The sequence below is a fragment of the Lampetra planeri genome, chromosome 20 (genome assembly GCF_965212315.1).
Source record: "Lampetra planeri chromosome 20, kcLamPlan1.2.h2, whole genome shotgun sequence".
NCBI classification, from domain to species: Eukaryota; Metazoa; Chordata; class Hyperoartia; order Petromyzontiformes; family Petromyzontidae; genus Lampetra; species Lampetra planeri.
The window spans coordinates 10,184,847-10,206,707 of record NC_136126.1 but is presented as its reverse complement, the minus strand read 5'-3'; the positions used below and the strand labels follow the sequence as shown (position 1 = coordinate 10,206,707).

Sequence of the window (21,861 nt, the reverse complement as noted above, 5' to 3'; positions counted from 1 at the left end):
CTCGTCCTGGACTTCCCCTAGGTCTACTCAGCCATGCGTAGCTGGTGCGGTGCATAAACATCAGCACTGGCGAGACAAATGCGGCCAGGCGTGGTGCTAGCCATACCACCTCCCCATGCACCATTTCGGTCTTTATATGATCTCGATAAGAACTCTTGCCCCGACAGTCTGTTAAGGCTTCATAGGGGATCTATATCCCTAGGTTTGATCTTCCACGAAGCTCATAGTCCACCCTAAATCACATCTGCACAAACCATGCCAAATGCGAATAGCTAATTCACAAACGGAAAATTAAAACTCCACAGTGTGCGACTATGATCATCCAGAACGTACAACAACACCCGATCCGCAATTACGAAGGAGACATCACAGCGACGACGATGCACTCAGCCGCTCCTGACGTGGTTATCTGGCTTGACCACTTGAATGTGAGATTGTAGTCGTTGCTCTTCATCTACATCAGCCGTACGAGAGACGACGAACGGGATCTCTGCCTTTGTGCGAAAGGTGTTGCGGCCGGCTGCCTGGACCGCACGGACGCGCTGCGCGAGGAGGTGGACAGGAACGCGTCGGCCCTCCAGCGAACGCTCGCCGCCATGGCGTCCTCGCGGGACGCGGAGATGGAGGCCCTGAGACGCGACCTCTTGGCCGAGCTGTCGGCCCACGTGGAGGTCGCGATGCGGGCGCGCAGGAAGGACAAGGACGAACGGCGGCAGCAGCGCAAGGAGACGCTCTCGAAGCAGCAGGAGCAGCGGGCGGGGAAGGGACCGGCGGCATTGCATGGTAAGTGCCGCCCCCACCTCATTGTCCATGACTCCTGATGACAATGTATGTAGAACTTCTTTCGCACCGTACGTATACCAATCGTGCTAATCGGAGGTGCGGGGGAAGGACAACACACTAAGCACAAACAGTAGTTCTAAAGAAATGAATTTGCAATCTATATTTAAAAGTGAATAGCTCCAGTGGCTTCCTAATATCAGAAGGAAGAGCATTCCAGACGGCCCCAGACGCGCATCTGAGAGCGTACGATAATGCCGTGACCGTCTTTATTCGATGGCCAGCCAGAGCCTTGGCTGTCTAGCACTGCGATTGAAGCACTCCACGAGCGCTCGTAAATCTTGTGAGCTCAAATCCTGGTTGGTGTTTAACTCTACCGCTCCCATCCAATTGCTCCATTATCCACGACGATCTTAACATGGAATGCTGAACTTTTCCCTCACCGAGGGCCATGTAGAGATGTCAAATTTATTCGATGGGCCACATAGATGCACACCGCAGCCACGTCTAGGGGCCCTCCTTGTGTCGGAATTGAATAAGTGTGCTAAAATAACGAAGTCAGTTTTTACAGCTTCAAAATATACCCCTTCGGTACCTGATTAGTGTGGCTAAGATGCTTACAGTGCAGACTTTATCGAGGTGGTAGGCCTCATGTGGCCACGGGCAGTATGAAGTGGTACCCCTCCCCCTGCCATACAAGTCAAAAAGTCAAAGCGTCTCCCTTCTGAAATAAAAATGCAGAGGCGCCTATTTTCATCGGTGGCATGAGGCCAGCAATAGACAATTCCAGCGATGGACAAATCCAAATTGGTAGGCGGAAGTCTCCCCACAGGACAAACCGAGTGGCCTCAAGGGAGACATGAAACCAAATCAGAGGACGTACAACTTTTTACCAAATTCTGCTCCGAGAAAGGATTGGTAAGACAACAGGACTGTAATTCAGTCGTGTATTAATTCACGTCTGGGCTCTCACCTGGTCTGTAAAATAAACCACCGTACATAATGTACCAACGCCTATGGCAAAATTACCCGGCGTGCGCCCACTTTTGTCAGATTTCAGAAACAAAAGGGAGGGATGAGCCTGGATTAGCGACAGACGAGGTGCTGTAGGCTGCTGCAGGGCTACGGCGTGGGCAGCAGAGGGCGCAGTAGCAGAAAAATCCGTCGTTCTTATGACGAACAACTCGATTTTTGTCTTTGGGCTGTACGCCTTTTGGCGTCCTCTGGTCTAACACCGTTTGAGACGAGGCTCAAAAGAAAGCTGTCTCTGGTGTGGACCAATCAGTTTCAAGGACAATGCATATATTATCAGAGTATGTTTTTTGTTTGCATTCTGACCACAAGCATTGTGGTTAATGCAGACCTGATTCCTTGTAAAAGGTTTCAGTTTGGTGTTTTAACATCTTAACACAGCTGTTTTGTTGCCAGAAAAAAGGGGAAAAACCTACTATCAACTCGATTTGCTTTAACAATATCGGCGACCCCTGCTCTTCTAGTTATATCTTATCTTGTGCATCGACTTACTTCGAATGTAGTTTTTTTTATCGTAAAACCTGTCATTTGTGTTTATTATTTCTATGACAAGACATAGTTATCAACGATGTCACGGTTTACAACTATTTCTCTATAATCCATAAGCTAAACTTGGCAAAATGCGCATTAAAAAATTACAATAATTTAAAAACATTTTCAAGGCATCTCACTCTACACCGTTAAATCCGTGACAATTCGTTGCTTCCATCACCAAAAATGTTCAGTCACGGTTTACTTGCGCTGCTGTCCAAGGTGCTGGATCGGAGCCCGGGCACGTTGAGGCGGCGAGGATGCCTGGCTTCCTGGAGCCGGCTCACCTCACAGAGGCGGCGCAGCGCGGGGGCCGCCGGCTCACACGCGCCACGGCCACGCACGCACGAACCACGTGGAACATCGCCACCGCTCCCCGCGCTGGCCAGGAAGACGGCACGAAACAGCGCCACAACTCTCCATAAACGCGGGTCGCCGGTAAAAAAAAAAACTGGCCATGCTGACACGGAGAGAACTGAAAATGTCAGCCAAGACAACTGCACTCAAAAGTGCTTGGCTTGCACTTGAAAGGTTTGTCCGTTGAAGCCGTCGGCGATTGGCTTGGTCTATAATCCTCCCTTTTGGGGTCATTGTCATAAAGTACCGGCTTTGTGGGGAGTCAACAGTGTTTGTCCCATGGGGTAAACTGGCCCCTGCCATGGGAATGTGGAATTTGTACCACTTCCTTTGATGTCTATATTGAAGATGCGCGGTACTCCCTTGCTCGACTGAGCAGGGGCATGGTTTGTTTCTTCCCACGTGAATCAAAATGTCGCCATGCTCAAACGAGCATCGTGCTGTACTCCTCGCTCACATGGTGACCCTGAGCCAGAGGTTTGAATTTCAACTGTATGACGCCACTCTTCACTTCCTACAAAATGGTGTGCATTTTCGTCAACTCCAAAAAAATATATTGGTCGAGGCGACCTCCCCCCAACTGGTTTGTGTGACCCGGCCACCCTACCGTGGGAACGTGAGAGTTAAGGGCCGTGGCACAGCGCCACCATGCCGCTAAGTTTATAGCTGCAAAGCGCAGCTGTGTGCTGTGTGCCGGTCTACATTTTATTGCAGTAATTTGCTCGAGCAATTCAGAACGGCATCTTAATAAGCTGTACAAGGGGGGGAAGATGTAACATTTTCCATGATGAAATTAAAATTTTCTCTCGTTAAAATACTTGCTAGAAACACACTGCTGAAAGGCAATTTTGGGGCCTCGAATGATTCATGGTGCGTGGCTGGAGCCTGCCAAGAACACCAGGGCACGAATGAGTTGGATTAAAAGGCCACAACACATGACTGAGCTGATGTATCAGTGAAGGTGATATCAGTGTAAGGCTCGTACCCCTAGATTTAGTGGTGCATTTGGCATTAGGGTATGGGTACAAGCCATGTATTTGAGACTCGGAGTTCCGAGTTAGTTTTGCTACGGGGGCACATTAACCTGGAACAAAGGCCATAGGTCAGTGGAATAAAAGGCATTTATTGACATTGCATAAACAAGTATGCATACCTCATATCTGCTGGATAGATCAAGTATGTTACATCTTGTTTATGACAATGTCCAAACTCCAAAATCGGTAAACCTAACAGCTCCTTTCCCTAATATTGTCACTGGGATGTTGAACTTTATTTTACAACCTTTGGTAAAGGTGCAGCACTGCAATCGCTCACTCACGCCACTGGTGGTGGATGGTGCCTCCATTAGAGGAGAGCTCTCGAGAGCCCCTCGGAAGCGTATTTTGGCCTACTCTTCCACAGTGGGCCAGACGTGTTGAAGTCGGTGGGGATGCCCACACTTTTCCCCATCACAAGTGACCTGCCAGGTACATTTCTCTTGAAATATTTCCAGCCGGGTCTGGGGAATGGAGATGTTGACCCTTTGTAAAGCAGGGCTGTGGTGAGTGGACCTGTGGCTACACTGGTTTTCCTCCTAACTGTCTATGTCTGGGACATGTACAATGTTCCAGTCCTTTGAAGACATATTATTCTTAAATCTATATTCAAAATAAAATCACTATTTAGGCAGCAATTAATTTCTCATGAGTTTTTCTTTTTAAATGTTAACGATTCGTGTGATATCGCAAAGTAACATTTGCATTTATTATCAAGAATACAAACTATAGATTATTCGTATTATCAGTAACTTGACGCTATTCCAATTAAACACACAACTATCGTCGAATAAAAATGTCGTATAGTTGCATTATATATATATATATATAATCATATCCCACGAGTATTGATTTATAAATACTCTTACTAAAAAACGTAGACATTTTAAAATATATATGCTATTTAATATTCTGTATATAATAACAATGCTAAAGTATCACACTTTCACAATACTATTGGCTGTGTACACGGTTGTCGAGTAAAGAAAAATCTTTCAAATGTATCATATGTAGTCTGCACATATTAAAATACATTTAAAAATTTGTATGTTTTTAATAGACAAAAGCTCATTATAAAATATTTACGACACACGTAAAAATGCAGCTAGATTTTCTGGACGGCTCAGGGAGATAATGCCATGTGAGAGAGCTGATCCGGCAACCCTGAAAACATGGGTTTGAATCCAGTTTCGAGTCAATCGTGACATCACATTGCAAAATAAATCACTTGGCATTGGGCAGAGCAATCCATATGCATGGACCCTCCAGAATAAAAGAGTCGCGAGGCTCGGTGAAATTTTCATATAGAAAGGGCATTCTCGTTTTATTTCTTAACATAAATCAAACCCAAAAGTGCCTCCCCTGAGTGGCAGGCATTGATCTTCGGCGCTGATGGCCTTCAAGTCGAGGCGCGGCCCTGCAATTGTTCGCTCACGCCGCTGCTGTTGGAAGGGCCTCCGCAAGAGAGAGCTCTGGAGGGCTTCTGGAGGGAGTATTTGTCTGACTCTTGCACTCTGTCCAGACATCTTGGCCCACCACACACAGCCTGCTGATCGACGAACTGGTGTACCCATTTAGACTGCTGGGCGGAAAGAGGCGGCGGGTGAGGTGGGTTGAATAAACCTGCCGATTGCTTCAAATATCGTGCCTGAATTCAGGCCCAATGTACTAACCATTGCAACCATGGCAACATCCATATTCATAAAGTTATTGACACCGCTTTTGGGAAGAAGAAAAACACATGACCCACGTGATGTTTATTGAACCCTCACATTGTTTTTTTTACAATTCATCAAAAAAAATAACGACAACATATTGTACAAATATAAACACACCATTACACAAACGTTTCAAAAAACATTTCCTGAATAATACTGATAGCAAAATGCTCGTGCTAAACGCGCGTACACATTACGAAGGATAAGGCGTCGACATCGGCGTCATGACCACTGCGAGAAAGTGGAGACGCAATGTTTTCTAGGTACGTGATGCATCAACTCGCTTCGCTGTTCGTAAAAAAAACACATGGCAACTTTTTTTTTATAGCAGTAACAGCTCGGCAGATGTTAACTGTTTTTGCCACGCACGCCGAATAGATGTTGACTTCTCACCACAGGCAAACGTTCCCCTCCACTCAGATGACGAAGTGATAACAATCTAACAGACATTTAAATGACAAGACCGCAACAAATCGTTTCAATTAATCCATCAACTCACAAACTTCGGCCTATGGGCAAATGCAATCGTACAGATTCCTCTTCAGTTCACGTGGACGTATCGCCTGCCAAAATTCATGATAAAAAGTAGCACTCGTGATTTTAGGCGGCTGCGATTTCAGGTGACCGGAAGCTACTCCATGATTTCCAGGCGGCTTGCAGGGTAGTTTTCAGCCACCTGAGATCACAGAAAAGCTCCAGAGCCGTAACGGGGACCGCTTAAAAAAAAGATGTATCACCGATGGCCACGCGACCGAAAACATGGTGGACGCAGCCCGACACAACAACCACGGGGACGTTGCAACGCACGTCCACGTCGACCAGACAGCTTGCCGCCGTCGCAGATGTCGTTCGGTGAACCGTGGAACGTGGTGTTTAAAATCGCATTCGGACGGGGGGGGGGGGGGAGTCGGCGGGTCGACGAGTCAACGCGCGGAGGCAGAGGGTGCTGCTCTACGGAGGACACCCGCACGCACACACGACTGCGGGTGACACGCGGACCACGGCGGATCATCTGTCGGTTCCCTGGAGGAGCCGTGCATTGTGGAGGATCTCGTCTAGGCTTTTGACCGGCGCACATCGCCACCATCACCACGTGCCAGACACCGGATAAACAGACGACTGCCGGTGGCAGGACTCGAGAAGAAGACGAGATTCAAACATTTGGCTGCAAAGGGTGATGGGAGATGGCCAAATTGCATGGTATATGTGGGAGAGATTTGAGGTATTGTGATTCACAGCTAAGACATCTTAGCTGTGTTCGGTCACTTTAACTCGGGTAAGGGCCAACCTTGTAATCGAGGCCAAGGAGCTCCCACTCTTAACATCATTTATCCTTTACAAATCGAATAATTTGCCTAATCAAGTGAAAGCCAATTGGAGTTGTCTTGTTGTCATAAGACCTGGGGAACTAAAGCAGAAACAGCTCTCTAGTCATACGTACATTTAAAATATGGGCTATCATACTACCAACGCTAGGGGTGTAACAATGTATCGATTCATTGATTAATAACTATTATACTGGTAGGAACCCACTGGTTCCACCAGCCCACAGGGGATTATTGTGTCCGTCCGTCCGTCGTGCAGGGAGGGGCTGGGTGGGGAGGGGAGGGTGGGGAGGGGCTTGGTTGGGGAGGGTGGGGCTGGGTGGGGAGGGGCTGGGTGGGGAGGGTGGGGAGGGACTGGGTGGGGAGGGGCTGGGTGGGAGGGTGGGGCTAGCTGGGAGGTGGGAGGGGTGGGGCTGGGTGGGGAGGGGCTGGTCACCGCGTGGTGCCCTTATAAAACTCAACGCCGGCTTGTGCTCGCCCTCACAGTCGGGCCTATTTGCGGAATACACCACGCCGCCGTTGACCCTGGCCATTGACCGAGCAACCCAACGTTCCTACCAGCTCCCTTCGCAGGAATGTGTTTAAGCTCAATACATTCGTAGAACCACGCGCGTAATATCAATGTTTCTGAATTCGTGTGCAGCCACCGGACGTGTTACCAATCACCGCGATGTTTATAAGTAATGGTTATTGAAAGACGGCAATGAATCCTCACAATCTATCGAACTGGCGATGCCTCGCCGGTTGACTGCACGACTCTACTCACGAGGCTGCCCAGTCCGTCCAGCTAAATTCTGGCACAACTGTTTTGAAAGTACTGAAGTGAGTGGGGGCTCCACACTTGTTCCCCCACCACAAATGATCTGCAAGAAACAACTCACTGCAGTTTAACTAGTTTAACGACAGACAGACAAACACGTCCGTGGACTACGCAATGGTTTTGATGTTTTGTCGAATTTGACCAGGGAAATTAATCTGGGACCTGTGTACTGTCAGACAAACCGCGCCCGCCTCCATACCACGGTGGCTGTAGACATACTCGTACATTTAACAACGTGACAGAAACCCAGTGAAATAAATACAGGTGTATGGGAAAGGGCAGATCATTTAATAAAATTGTAGTAAAAAGCCACATTTGCACCTATTGTCATTGTATAAAGCAAGTATGCACTTAAAGCTATAAGCACAGTGCAGAACAGTGAAAATAAAGACCACGTGAAATGGAATATTTATATCTTATGTACAAAGGGGCCACGTTGTAGGCGATGCTTGGGGCAAGGTGTGCCGATCACTGCAACACACAGAGAAGACAGGCTTGGGTTCAGTTTTTCACGGGATAAATGAAGTAAAAACTACTCAAGTCAGTAGCTTCCAGCTTTGAGCTGTACCACTGTGCAAAGTCCCCGAAGAAGCTCCCAGGGCGTGGAGTGAAACGTCGGACATCGTGCCGAACAACACGTGCGTGCCATATGAATGTGAAAGTTCCACCACTTCTGCAATTTCATCATTAAAAAGAACACCGCCAAATGCATTAACAATTGGACTGCTTTCAAATCTGCTTTCTGCTGCTTTATGTTCTATATGGAAAAAGGTACGGTTATAGCATTGACACCTATTGAGGCGTTAGCCATTAAGTCGGTGCAACGTGTTACATCGAAAGCAGACAAAACTCACTTTCTGCCAGCACCCAGGTAATGGCAAGCCATCCGGACCCTGTAGGAATATACATGCACACTATTAATAGCGGAAGTCCCATATTTGCCTAGGAATATTTCAGTGTCGTAAAAACGTTTCTTTCAAAAGGTACGGTATGACTTATCTGTTTGGTTATTAGGTATTGAATTTACGCACATGGCTTGAAACGAGACTGTCTGAGGGTAAAACAATGTCATACAATGTCACTCATTTGTACTCACAGAGACAACACAGACTCCTTGTTTAGCCTTAAAAACTGGAAGGACAAGTGCTTAAAATGTGCTTGAAACTATTAAAGCCGGAAATGCACGTGAGAGTGTGGGTTGGCCAGCATCATACCCTACCAACCGTCTTTGCTGTTGATGCAAAAGTACTCTGTGTACTCGGCCGGAGTTGATACTAGGAAGCGAACACTGGTTGTGGGGATTGTTGCCAGTGAATGATTCACTGCACCAAGATGTCTACATTGGCAGTAAACGGGAAATTTGTCAGTCTCATCACCGTGGCACTCGCACCAAGCTAGGTGCCCTGTGATGCTTACACGGCATGGAAAGGGCTCGCCAGCAGGAGATCAAGGGACAGATCCACGTCGTATTGGTTATCACGGAGCTTCAAAATATTCTTCACCCTACAGCAACACTTTCGAGGTTGCTCGATCTTCGCGGCACACCAAACCAAAAATTCTAACTGTGGGCCCCGGTGGGTGGGTGGGTTGCCCTGGGGTGGGGGGTGATGGTTGTTTGACATTCTTAGCCGCGACAAAAGGAGAGGGGAGTGTGGTAGGGGTGAGGGGCGGGGGCGGGATCGGCAACTGAACAGCATGGAGAGTTCGTCTGTCCTACCTTGCAAACAGTGAGGCCCTTTCCTTCCCAATAATTCCAAAAATACCGCAGCACACCTTGGACTGTGCCGTGGCACACCAGTTGTGAAGCATCGAGTTAACAGACCAGGGTGGCAGGCTGATGCATCTACATTCCCCCCCTCCACTAACTTGCTGAGTTATCCAGCTGATGCCCCATGCTCACTGTAGTGAACATATCTCTCCTCCTCCCACCACCGTTGCTGGAGGGCATCTTCCAACACTTGCACACATATACAGGAATACCCCCGCGATACATAAGGGATGCATTCCTGGGAAATGCTACTTACACTCGAAATTACTTCAAGCGAACTCTTAATTTCCCAAAGATATAATGTTAAATTCAGTAGTTGCATTCCGAGCCGACAAAAAAAATGGATGACATTTCATGAAGTGTGCAAAAATGCATATGATTAGAAGTTAATATCCATTTTTTCTTATAGTAAGTACAAATACTTAGATGCAATTTCCCAGCGAAGGTTGAAGAACTTGCTAATTGAGGCCTCGGGGTTAATCAGCTCCTTGCAGCAGTGAATGACAAATCTGCCCGAAGACAGCTGAACGACATTTGTCTTCTTCTGCTGGTAGAGCTCCTTTATCGCAGTGAATGTCAGTTACATATGTAGTGATTGACTTGGAGACGTAACTTCTTGGAGGGAATTCTTTAATTAAACATGAGCACACTTTTGATTTGAAGCTTTCGTGACTGCAGGAAGCCATACTCTTTGGTTCTTTCGGTAAAGTCACGTAAGTATAAAATAAATTATGAGCACACTTTGTATTCTTTATACAATACATACCCTACACTGTTACACACTCTCTGTCTCTCACTTATAAGCAACTCTACACTGGTTGCGAGCCTACACACAATGCTAGCCGTCTGACACTGATGACACTGAACTGAGACAGCCAACTATGTCTAGCAGCGCAATTATCAAGTGGAGACGGCAGCGACAAAGACACGAGACGACAGCGGCGATGGCAACGATCTTCAACAGCAACGACAATGGGGATCCCACTCCAAACGACAGCCCCGAGCTCCCGCTCGGCGCCCCCTTTTATCCTCCCTTCCATAACCTTTACCCTAGTTCCCTCTCGGGTCTATCACGCGGCCTGCTGTCAGTCAGGGCTGCTACAAGCTGCATATCCCCTTCCCTGCCAGCAGCCAGCGCTATTCTACGTAGTGACCAATTATATGTCACTACACATACATGGACTTAGCCAACCGATTAGCATGGTTGGCTACGTACGGCGCGAAATAAGTTCAAAGTATGATGGAGTTACACAGATGAAGGGGTAGGATGACCTGCCTTTTCATCTGATGATGAAGCTGGAGTCACGGGAATGTCCACCAGAGGAAGCTGCCTCTCTCTTCTGGGCTCTTCTCCAGACCTTCTGGCTTAATTGCAGAACATTAAAAAAATCTGTCCAAAGACAGCATTCTTCTTCTTCTTCTTGTAGCAGTGAATACCGGTTACTATTCGTGGTGGTGGTGTGGATTCATCGGCCTCTTCCTCAGCTCGTTGTTCTTTCAGACGCATCAGATTCTCATTGGACAAATTCTCAACCATGGGACTCAACTCCCCGAGTCCAGAATGTTCGACGGTACGCGCTACATGCATACCGTATGGTATTACGTCGCAAAAGAGACCGTTTTCACCACGTACGTTCCAAGTAAAAATATTGCACAACATTTCACTTCTAAAACGTATATGGTTTTGATAAATATCTGGAACTTACCAAAGGGCAGGGGGCATCTAGACCCGGGGCTCCCTGCTCCCCCTTGTCGCCTTTGGGCCCCCTTTTACTTCGGCGCCCTCGTTCCCCCTGCACACAGTGAAAGATGGTACATTCCAAAGGTTGCCAGCCCAGAGTTTAATAAATACAATATTTTTCATTGAAGTAAAAATGCTTCGTTATAGTAACAATATAATCAAAGATGACAGTATTGTGAACAACCATCTCTATGTGGCAAATAAGATGAAGGTAACTTCATGGAAAGGCATAAATGAATCTCCTATGGATAGAACAGGCCATGTCATGGAAATGTAGAATTACCATTTAAAAGGACTCAGTGCCACAACATAGATAAATATTGCCCCAACCTCTATGGATCAGGAAATCGTGTTGATGTTTTGTAAAGTAAAATAATAACGGTGAGTTATAACAGTAAACACATTTTACTGATACATAATTTGCAAACACGTGTTTATACAAGTGCTGCACATTCGAAGTGAAGATATGAGGTTCCGCAGATCGATGGCAATGTATTTATTTTGAAATGCAGTCATACCCCGGTTTGCATCGGGGATGCGCTCCAATAAAGGTGCGATGACGAATATTGAAACGACGTGAATCAAAGTGATTTACAAGGTAGGTGGAGGCGATGGATACGAGAACAGACGGATGCTGCTGTCAGCGACGTAAAGCGTGGAGTTGAGGCGACGCAAATCCGGTAGCGGTATTCATAAAGCGACGACGTATTTGTGAAACGACGTAAAAGGGGAGAAGTAAATCGGGGTAGTACTGTACTTGTGTAAGGGCTGCCACAAGACATACCCCCTATGTGTTGTAAAATGCCGTTAGCCTACTACCGAGCTTAACAGCTCAAGAGGTTTTAAATCGGCATGGTTGTTACTGATTGGTGGGCTGTCAACCATAACGGCTTGAACCAGCAAAGCGATAGCGTTATGGCTCGTGTCACTGGCCGATGGCTGAGCGCGTACCGGATTGGTGCGGCGTACGGCAATTCACCTGGACCGGTTTGAAGGCAAAAAACACGAGAAACGTTGAAATGGGAGCGGGGGGTCGGTTTGAGGCCAGATTGGTATTGAGGGCGCGGCGGTTCGGAAGAATTGAGAAGGAACCCAAAAAATATTTCAGGGATGCGCGATGAGGACTTGGGGTCCTTTTGAGTCGAGTCCCTTTCACATGGTACCCCTGAAACTGATCGCCGATAAGGTCTTTATAAACAAAACCCAGCTTACTCAATTGCTAAAAATATAATTGAGAGTTGTCCATTTATATTGTGCCACAAAAATATAACACACATTCATACGTGTGTACGGTGTTACATAGTCATATCACATTCATTCAACTTTTACCCATGGCACATTCGAGGAAGGGGAGGAAAGTCAAGGATGGGAAAGGGAAAATAATGGGAATTAAGAGGAAAAGGATGTAAATGGAATGGACAAACAGTACCAAATAGTCAAGAAAGATGAGGAAAGAGAGGAAGAGGCTACATAAGGGCCTCAATGCTGCATGGACCAGCATGTGATTTCAGAGGGCTTGGTGGGAAGAGGGGATTCATAATGGGGGTGGCCACACAGAAGTCACGCGATTCATAGAAGTCCTGAGCAATTATACTAATTAATTTTAACCTAATTCATAAATGTATCGTGTTACCTGAATGGTGTTGCCTGGAAAACCATAACTTCAAGAATGCTTTCTTTAGCTGAGTTGGTGAGTGTACATGTGCATACCTCTGCAATTATGTTAGCTCGGCAAAATTGATTGAAAATTGAAATGAAATATGTTTGTGCGTGAAATAAACAGTGGCCAGGTTTAGGCCATCAAGCTCACGAGAACTGACAATGTGGTTTAGCATCTGGTGGCTGCCAGAATTAAAATGGGAGATCTCCCTATGGTTATTGGTGAGGTGATGGCCCAGAAAGCAACTTGGCCACAAAAACAGGGCTGCTCAGCTAGGTTGCAAGCTCGCTCAGCCAAGTAAGGCTGCCATGGGAATACGAGCGCGGCCCTGAATCCAGCGGATATCTGAGGGAGTTCTAAGCCTGGATAAAGAGGAGGAGGGTCTTGGCGAACGGGGTGCTCATAACTTCATCCGTGAAGAAAAAAATACGAATAGAATCCGATGCCCATGATAAACAAATGACGAAATGTGCAGTGGACAGCTCGGAGCTATCTTGTCCATGGATCGTGATGATGATGAAGATGAACCAGGCTGACCCACTATAAAGTGATCCGTGAAAACACACTATCACACACAACACACCTGACAATTCACGTAACAAACACCACCTCAAGTGGCAAAACGTCAATAATGTTTCATGCTAAAGAACGGCAATAAAATATAATATTGAAAACCGTCTACATTGAAAAAATGTAGACGGTTCTCACACAATTAACTTTTAACTTTTATAGGACACAGAAAACACCGACACCAGTAAAGGTTTGGTACCAGGTTCTGCTCTGGTCAATGGGCTGAAAGCCGTTCAGTGCCTCGAGCCATTGAGCACCTCAGGCAACAGCGGCTTGGTCTCACTGACAATCGGGGTAACGCACCTTGTCACCTTTGTCCCCTTGCTGCCCTGGCTGTCCCTGCAGCACAAGACACAAGCACAGCAGCGGTATTAGATGAAACCGAGACGACGGTTAAACAATGCTCGGGATGAGAGATAGGGCAGAACCACGCTTCGCTTTGTTTATTTTCAATGTAGTTAACCAGCCGGGTGGAACAGTGGTAGAGCTTGCAAGTTGCGATTAGCAAATTGCGAGTTCAATTCATGGAGGTCGACTCAGCCCATCATCCCGACGGGGTTAATACAATAAATGCCATTCTGTGGGGAAGCCAACAGTAGTTCTATAAATGGGATCACCCCCACCATAGGAGTGTGGAATTTCCACCACTGGCTCAGGACCGTAAATGGTAAATGGGCACCGACTGAACGTTCATTAAAAAAATAAATGACTTTAATTTTTTTCTTCTCAAAGGCACTTTTTTGCAATAGCGTTTTCTTTGGTTTAAAACACAAGAACATAAATAATAGTTTAATAAAAAAAAGATATTCTTCCAAACTTAATTTAAGATGCTATTTGTGATTTACCATATATCACAAATGTTTTGGATGAATTCAAAGAACGCAGCAAAATATGCAAAGAGCCAAAGTAATATATAATGTACTTTCGGAATTCTAAAAGTTAAACTAAAAATCAAACTACTTTTTTTTTCCAGGTAAGGCCCACTGAGTTATGTGGCTCTTTGTCAGAAGCGATCTGGCCACAAATGATAGCTCAACGAAGTCGCTTATCATGTGGAAATTTAAAGCAGCCAAATACTCTGAATGTGGAGGGAAAAACCGGAGTACCCAGAGAAAAATCCACGCGACCACGGGGAGAGAGACACGCAAACTTCGAATATACAGCCATCAGGGTCGGGATCGATACTACGACCTGCTGCATACCAGGTGAGGTAATTAACATTTCGCCACTGTGGCGCCGGTGGGAGAAGCCATGGAAGGTTGCTCCGTTTTAAAATAAAATGTAGTTGGTCGACACTGAGACATTGCTGTTGCATAACGGTCAGCACGGTGGTCTTGCAATCCAGAGGTCGCCGGTTTGATTCCCTGAAACAATTGTGCAAATGTCTTGATCCCCCCCCCCCACCTCTGTCCACCGAGCAGCATAATACATCGGTAACATCAGCTAGTCGATCGGCATTTCTGTGTGAGGTAAAGTGTGAGTGGGAAATTACCCACCTCTTTGAAAAGTTCTGGCAAGCTTCCAAAAGTTGGCCAAAATACCCTCGATCGAGAATAGGTTTTACTGCAAATTGCTGCCTGTCTGCTTGGCCAGCGCAAGTTCTGCCCGGCTGAACTTGGCCAGCGTGCGGGGGGGGGAAGCGGCCGCAAGGGTGGGCCGGCTTGCAGATTGGGGCACGTGGAGGAGCAGTGAGGGGAAGCATGGGTGGTGGGTGCGGGCCATGGAGGGCTAGGGGGGGGCATGTTCGGGCAGGGGTGCGTGAGGAGGGGGAGGTGACAGGGAGGTATGCGGTTGGCGGGGGGGGGCTTGTCATGCGTGGGGGGGGGCTTGTCATGCCTGAGAGGGGGGCACCCAAGGGTGGATGGAGGAGGACCGTCGTTTCACGGTGAGTACTTTCAGACGATATTCTAACAAAGTTCTGCCGGCTGGCTGGCTAGCTGCCTGAAGGACGAACGGTCACGTCCAAAGGACGAGTGGGCTGCTAGATAATATTAATGCAACACTGTGGAATCATTCATGAACAAGGAAAATGTGCAAAATCGTACCGGCATTCCAGTAAGCCCATTCCTTCCCTAAAAAAACACACACACAACAATAAATGGTCATAACATTGTTTCATTTTGACTTAAAGCTTTCGTGACTGCAGAAATTCCTATTCTTTGGTCTTTCGGTAAAGTCACGTAGATAGGTTCAAAGAAAATATATAAACACAGACGCAATTTCAACCGAGAAGATGGGTACAAACTGAGCATTCATTGGAAGGACGTTATCAACCAGTTTAAGTCATAACTGGCTAAGATGTTCCCATCCTACCACCTTCCGATGTTAGTTGTGCTTTACACCCATTTCAAACTTGTGCTTTCACAGGGTTCACACTCACACAGCCACGTCGCGCGCCGATCATTTGGTTGCGGCTCTGCGATCTACAATTCACATGCTAATCTATCAGTAACATGCTAATTTTCACCTGGCAGCCCTTTGATTGGTGGAAAACCAACCACCATCGGGTTGGCAGCCCACCACTTACATTATCATTGGTTGCTGACATTTGGGCTACGCCCATTTCAAACCCTTATAAACAGTTTGCCTTGGAAGCTAACCCCCTTTTCCTGAAGACGACCGCTTGTGTTGCGATCGAAACGTCGTAGTTTTTTGTTACTTTTTGTTATTTTCTTTGAACCTATCTATGTGACTTTAAGGGTTGGGAAATAATAATACAATAGTCTCATTATTGACGAGAAAACATAACTCTACAAAAAAACATACATATAAATATATTTTAAACATATCAACAGTTATATGTTATTACAATCATTGGATCTTTATTTTTCAAGTACTATTTGAATCAAAGACTATAATAATGACCCTCTGTTTAGTCTTAAAACCCGTATGAGAACGTGCTGCGAGTGAACGGCTAATAAGGCCAGCACGGCACATAGGTGGATGATTCTGGCATGCCCAAGAGCTCATGTTGTAATACTCCATTAAGACACTAATTTAAGGCCGAATCAACCCAGGGGTGGCCCGGGACAGGATTACGCACCACCTGCCATGAACACTGACGGCCGGAAATCACGCCCCATCACGGGGGATTGTACTGCGGCACGCACACCGGTCCTTCCAACTCTAACGTAGTGACCGAATTTCGGGTTTGCCAAATTCCGTTCCTGATGCTTTGTTTTCCCACACGCGTGTATCCCGTCACAAGTCGCAAGTGAAGCCAGACATCGATAAAGTCGAGATGTAGCTAAGTGTGGTGCTGAGCTCTGACCACTGTTTCCTCGGCAGGTGTCGAATCCCAGCAGCTAGTGAGAGTGCATAAATGATTATACTTATTATTCTATAATTATTGATTTAAGAGCCTACGACCAAAGCACCAGGAAATATGCTCAATCGCATCAGACCTTGGAAGCTAAGCTTGCCAACCTGAGCAGTGCCTGGATTAATGACCACCATGCAGTAGAGGACACTGCAGAAAGATACACTGTTGTGATGTAGTAAGTCTGTTTGCACATCTATGCTCACGGCTTTCTCCAAATATGGAAATCTTAATATTAGAAATAATCAATGGGAATGCTAGACATACTAAGGCAACAATGTTTAGAGGAGCTGCTTCACTGACATTTTCAATACACTATGTTGCTCATAAAGTAGAGGCCTATGCCATCGCTGACCATTAATTCCACTGGAATGCATAATAAAGGTTTTGTTTGTTGGGTTAGATTGCGTAAATATAAATGAGTCGTAAAACGCGCCACCACCCGACACAGCCAATTACTAAGGTTTGTCATGTAAACAAAACGTGTCAATTAGTTACCACTTCAGCACACCGGTGCGTTAGAGGGTAACCCCACCACATTTACAATTCGAGGACGATGTTTCGCTGGTGATTACAACCAGCTTCCTCATGTTCCCATTGGAATGTACAAATGAGAAAACGTGTTAAAATGATGCCCATGGCAACTGGCCAGTGTTCCAGATCACGTGACTTACCGGATGACCTGGTGGCCCCTGCTTTCCCATAATTCCATGCTCTCCATTCTCACCCTGTTAAAAGGCAGTGCATTCATCAGCAAAACCACATATTCACATCTCAGTCATGAAATTAAGATTGCGATTAAATGTGTCCAAAAAACCAAGTCGTCAATGTCCTTTATTTAGCCAAGTGAAAGCCAAATGAGATTTTTTTTTTTGGTACAGAAAACCAGAAAATGTCTAGTTACAGCAGAAACGTTAGAAACTATTTTTTTTATCATTGACAATTGGAATTTGGACTGTGGCAATATCACAGAATCACATCTGAATCTCCTGAATGAAATATGAATTAATCAGGCATCAAGATTAGTTTTCTCTTTTGTAAGAAAGACCTGGCATCCCAATGCTCACTCAATGATTAAACGTCGCAGATAAAATGCATGCACAGCACGCAGCAGTGAATCAGATTGGGTTGTTGATGCCAGTTATAATGCTTGTCTCTCAATCAGAAGCCTGCAAGTTCAATTATTTGCGGTAGATAAACATGAGAAAGAATGATAGATAATTCAACAGCAGTTATCCTTGATTTGAAGCTTTCGTGACTGCAGGAATTACTCTTTGGTTCTTCTGGTAAAGTCACGTAGAAAGAAAATAAATTAAATAATAGAATACGACGTTTCGATTGCAACACAAGCAGTCGTCATTAGGTAGAACTGTGTCTGTGTTTTGTCTCTCTCTCTCAAATTTAGTTCTACCTGATGACGACTGCTTGTGTTGCAATCGAAACGTCGTATTCTATTATTTTATTTATTTTATTTCTACGTGACTTTACCGAAAGAACCAAAGAGCAGTCATCTTTTAGAACTTGGCTCCGATTAAGCAATGTCGATTATTGCTTCCCTCTTGCTCATTTGAGCAAAGATTCATTTTCAAAATGAGCATTTTATATTAAATACAGTTGTAATATTTGAATTGCATCGAGGACGTTGTGAAGCGAACGTGCGTATTTTCCATCTATAAATCGAGCACTTTACGATTTTCCCAGCCTGAGAGTCGCCCGATATGTAGGTAACCCAACCTTGAGTGGAGAGCACTGTTTCCCAATGCCGTGAGTCTCAAGTCACGAGTCGCTGCTGTTCATGTCTTAGTACCTTCTCGCCTTTTGGCCCGGCTGGTCCTAAGGGTCCCGGAAGTCCCACTGGCCCCTGGTAATACAATGGGAGGGTGACGGGAGAGCGTTGTTGAGAGAATGAGGCAGAGCATTGCATATGTTCGGTCGATGAGGGAAGACGGGTGAAACGCAGAGGACAGAATGTATGAAGAAAGCAAGTGAAAGTCAAGAGGAAAAACAAGCAATTTAGGGTGAGGAGTGTAAAAGGAGAATGTGAGACAATGAGAAGAAGGTTATGGTGAAAGCAAGAGATGTTTGCCCTGATTCCATTCTTGACAATACATCCACAAACAATAGTTTTGACATGTATCTCCTTTACAGTTGGCAAAGAAGACTTCAACTCGTGTTTGAGAAAAATCGGAATTATTTGACAATTTTAAGACGATAATTTAACCTATGGAGTTGCAGTGCAGTAGCATCATGTTGAAGTCTAGAAAGGCACATAACACATTTGAATTCACGGATATTAATATTACTTCAACTCGAGTGAGGAAAGCCACTGTCATTTTCCGTGACCATTTTCCATTAAAGTGCTGCTTGAGTTGTTGGAAATGTGGGTTTAGAGTATGTGGCTGCTGCTAGAAATGTATACGTGATAAGCCACTTCGTTGAGCTATCATTTGTGGCCAGGTTGCTACTAGAAAAAAGTGCTCTATAGCTCAGTGGGCCTTACCTGGTAAAATAAAGAAAAAGTAGAGTTTTGGTTTGTCCAGTTAGTATTTTAATTGTGTTGTGTTTTGTGTGTGGGAGGAAACAGGAGTGTGTGGAGAAAACACATGCATCGCAACAGAATAACCAAACTTTGCAAGAGATACTAATTGCCACCGGTGTTGAGACCTTTGCATCGCCAGTAACGAAGTGCAGCGCAGTAATCAAGACCGCGGAGTTTACACTCGCATGCATTCCTCACTGGTGCACGGAGCGGAGCAAGTGAGGTTTGGTCGTGCACACCTGTGTAGAGCCGTGAAAACAGGGGCCGGCACACACAAGGCAGAGTCCCAAAGGATGTTTTATTTGACTCATACACCGCGTAGGGATTTGAGCGCCCAAGCAGCTAAAGATGCCCACCCCCGCCCAAGTAACGGCCGCGTCTCCATTTCTATCCGCACGGTGTCCCCCCGCTCCCCTTTTTCTCAGGATGCTTGTGAATTTCACACCCGCGGCGTTCACCCTTGAAATACCTGGCTCTCCGCTAAGCCAATGGGAGGCTCCCTGCTCCGTATTCCAGTGGATGGGAGGTGGGGGTAGTGGATAACGATAAGAGCACGTGAGACCCACTTGAAGTGGTGGCAGTACAGCAAATCGGTTGCTGACCTTTCCGTGCACAGTTGGAATATTAGTCTATCAAATGCGTGGGCTTTTGTTGGGAACTCTTGATTTCTTAGTACAAGTGAAACTCTTAATGCGGAATCGTGTTATCAGCATTCCAAGCAGAACGCCTCCGAAAAAAAACAGTTAAAAGACGTGAGCGTTTTTTTTTATTGTTAATGAAATAAAGAACCCAACAAGAATATCAAACAGAAATATCAGTTGACTCACTGTTGTTCCCGGTGGTCCACTCAGTCCTGATGCCCCCTACACAGTGTGGAGGATGGAACAGAAAACATAAAAGGATACAATCAGACTAAGGTGAGGGTCAGTGGTCGTCACAATTGAAAACCCTGAGCCAGCGGTGGAAATTCCACAGTTCCGTGGTCGAGAATCTCGTAGGACAATAAGGGTGGCGTCAAGATGAAGAGGCCACCAACACATGTCACCAAACCTTGCCACCAGAATAACATTAAAAGAAGAAAAGCAACTAAGACAAAACAAATATAGATTCACGCTTGTTAAAGCGTGGGGGCACTTTTACGCTCCGACTGCATGACTGAAATATACCGTTCAAGAATTCAATCCTGCTGTAGTCCAGAAATGCTGACATAATGCAGTTATCAAAACCGGAGAGCCGTGAGACCTTCTCTCGTGTCAGCGTGATGGAGTGACGATATGAGGCCTTGTGTGCGAGTGATGAATCAGCCACCTACCGGAAGGCCCATGGGTCCTCGGTCGCCCTTTTCTCCGATGTCTCCCCTTTCGCCGGGCGCGCCCAATCTCCCCGACAAGCCCTGGTGGAGCATGGCCAAAACGCTAGCATCACTTCAACGGCACTTGCACACACACACACCTACACAGTCTGACCCTTGTAGCTGGTTGTCAAAATATAAAAATGTATATGTTTGTTCCAGATGAGACTGCAAGATAGTCCGTGGAAATTATTTATCCAGGGTCGGCAAAAACCCGGTTTTCTCTTACAAATATCCGGGGGACATGGCCACCCAAATATCTGGGGTCAAAACCATGGTTGCACGGAGTTATTCGGCACACACTTAGAATTATCGCAGGTTGGAACCACAGATAATTGTAGTTGTTTGACAGATTCTTTCAAATATCTGGGCTTATCCGGAGTAAAGTGGTAAAAAGACCAGAGGACCACCTCCTGCCAATAAATCAAGTATGGGTGTGCAAATGCTGATGCAGTGCTTTCTGCACTTCATTGTTGAGGTGCTCGTCCTTCGGGGGTCTCTCCGAACATCATGGCAAGCAAGCTCCCTTCCTATGCCCATCTCACGTAAGAAACTAAACTTTTTTTTATTGTACCAGGTAAGGCCCACTGAGCTATATAGCTCGTTTCAGAAGCGACCTGGCCGTAGATGATAGCTCAACGAAGTGGCTTATCACGTGGAAAATTATAGAAGCCACATACTCTAAACACATGTTGATTCTAAGTGTGGAGGGAAAATCCGGAGGACCCGGAGAAAAATCCATGCAACCACGGGGACAGAGATACACAAACTCCAAATATACAGCAGGTGTCAGGGTCGGGATCAAACCCATGAACCTCCTGTATATCAGGCGAGGTAGTTAACATCTCGCCATCTTGGCCGCAACCCGTTAGGAAAGAGCCCATTAGGACTGGTGCCCGAGAGACCAGGCAATGTGATGACTGTGACCTCCTGCCGTCACCAAACGCCCATCGAGGGTGGCCCCCCACGTGCATGCCTGCTGGCCACGCCCCCGTTTAGTGACGTTTTTTTGGTGATGCGTTGTGGGTAGGGGCGGGGCCTCTTCCAAACAAAGGGAGTTATCCCGCAAATTCTTACACTCGTCCCAGGGGTTATCCTGTGGTCACGCTCACGGGATAAACGAGTGAATCCCGTGTTGGGACCCTGGATATTCGGGAAGGGGGGGGGGGTGGTACTGATCGTCCCGTTTACTCCGGATAAAACGGACTTTGACTGTAAATTTTTAACGTGCCACTTATGTTGTTGTTGTTATGATCGCACTTGCTTACCCAGAAATGCCACGCCGAGTCTCACGACGCTCACGCGAGGGTCCTGAT

At 46.2% G+C, this 21,861-nt stretch overlaps 2 protein-coding genes across 2 annotated transcripts in view; one reads left to right on the top strand and one right to left on the bottom strand.

The window, feature by feature from the left end:
* The window catches only part of LOC144724425 (multimerin-1-like), a 30,000-nt gene extending 24,952 nt beyond the window's left edge, over nt 1-5,048 (top strand). The window contains exons 7-8 of the mRNA XM_078603540.1: nt 508-783; nt 2,566-5,048. Of these exons, the coding sequence (XP_078459666.1) occupies nt 508-783; nt 2,566-2,768 (479 nt within the window). The 3' untranslated portion in view covers nt 2,769-5,048. The remainder of the gene's footprint in view (nt 1-507; nt 784-2,565) is intronic.
* A 2,154-nt stretch (nt 5,049-7,202) lies between these two features.
* Nucleotides 7,203-21,861, bottom strand: part of LOC144724424 (uncharacterized) — a 75,648-nt gene continuing 60,989 nt past the window's right edge. Inside the window, exons 12-20 of the mRNA XM_078603539.1 lie at nt 20,507-20,587; nt 20,022-20,057; nt 18,463-18,516; nt 17,330-17,383; nt 15,382-15,408; nt 13,640-13,675; nt 11,072-11,158; nt 8,452-8,490; nt 7,203-8,068 (exon numbers count right to left, since the gene is read on the bottom strand). Of these exons, the coding sequence (XP_078459665.1) occupies nt 8,066-8,068; nt 8,452-8,490; nt 11,072-11,158; nt 13,640-13,675; nt 15,382-15,408; nt 17,330-17,383; nt 18,463-18,516; nt 20,022-20,057; nt 20,507-20,587 (417 nt within the window). The 3' untranslated portion in view covers nt 7,203-8,065. The remainder of the gene's footprint in view (nt 8,069-8,451; nt 8,491-11,071; nt 11,159-13,639; nt 13,676-15,381; nt 15,409-17,329; nt 17,384-18,462; nt 18,517-20,021; nt 20,058-20,506; nt 20,588-21,861) is intronic.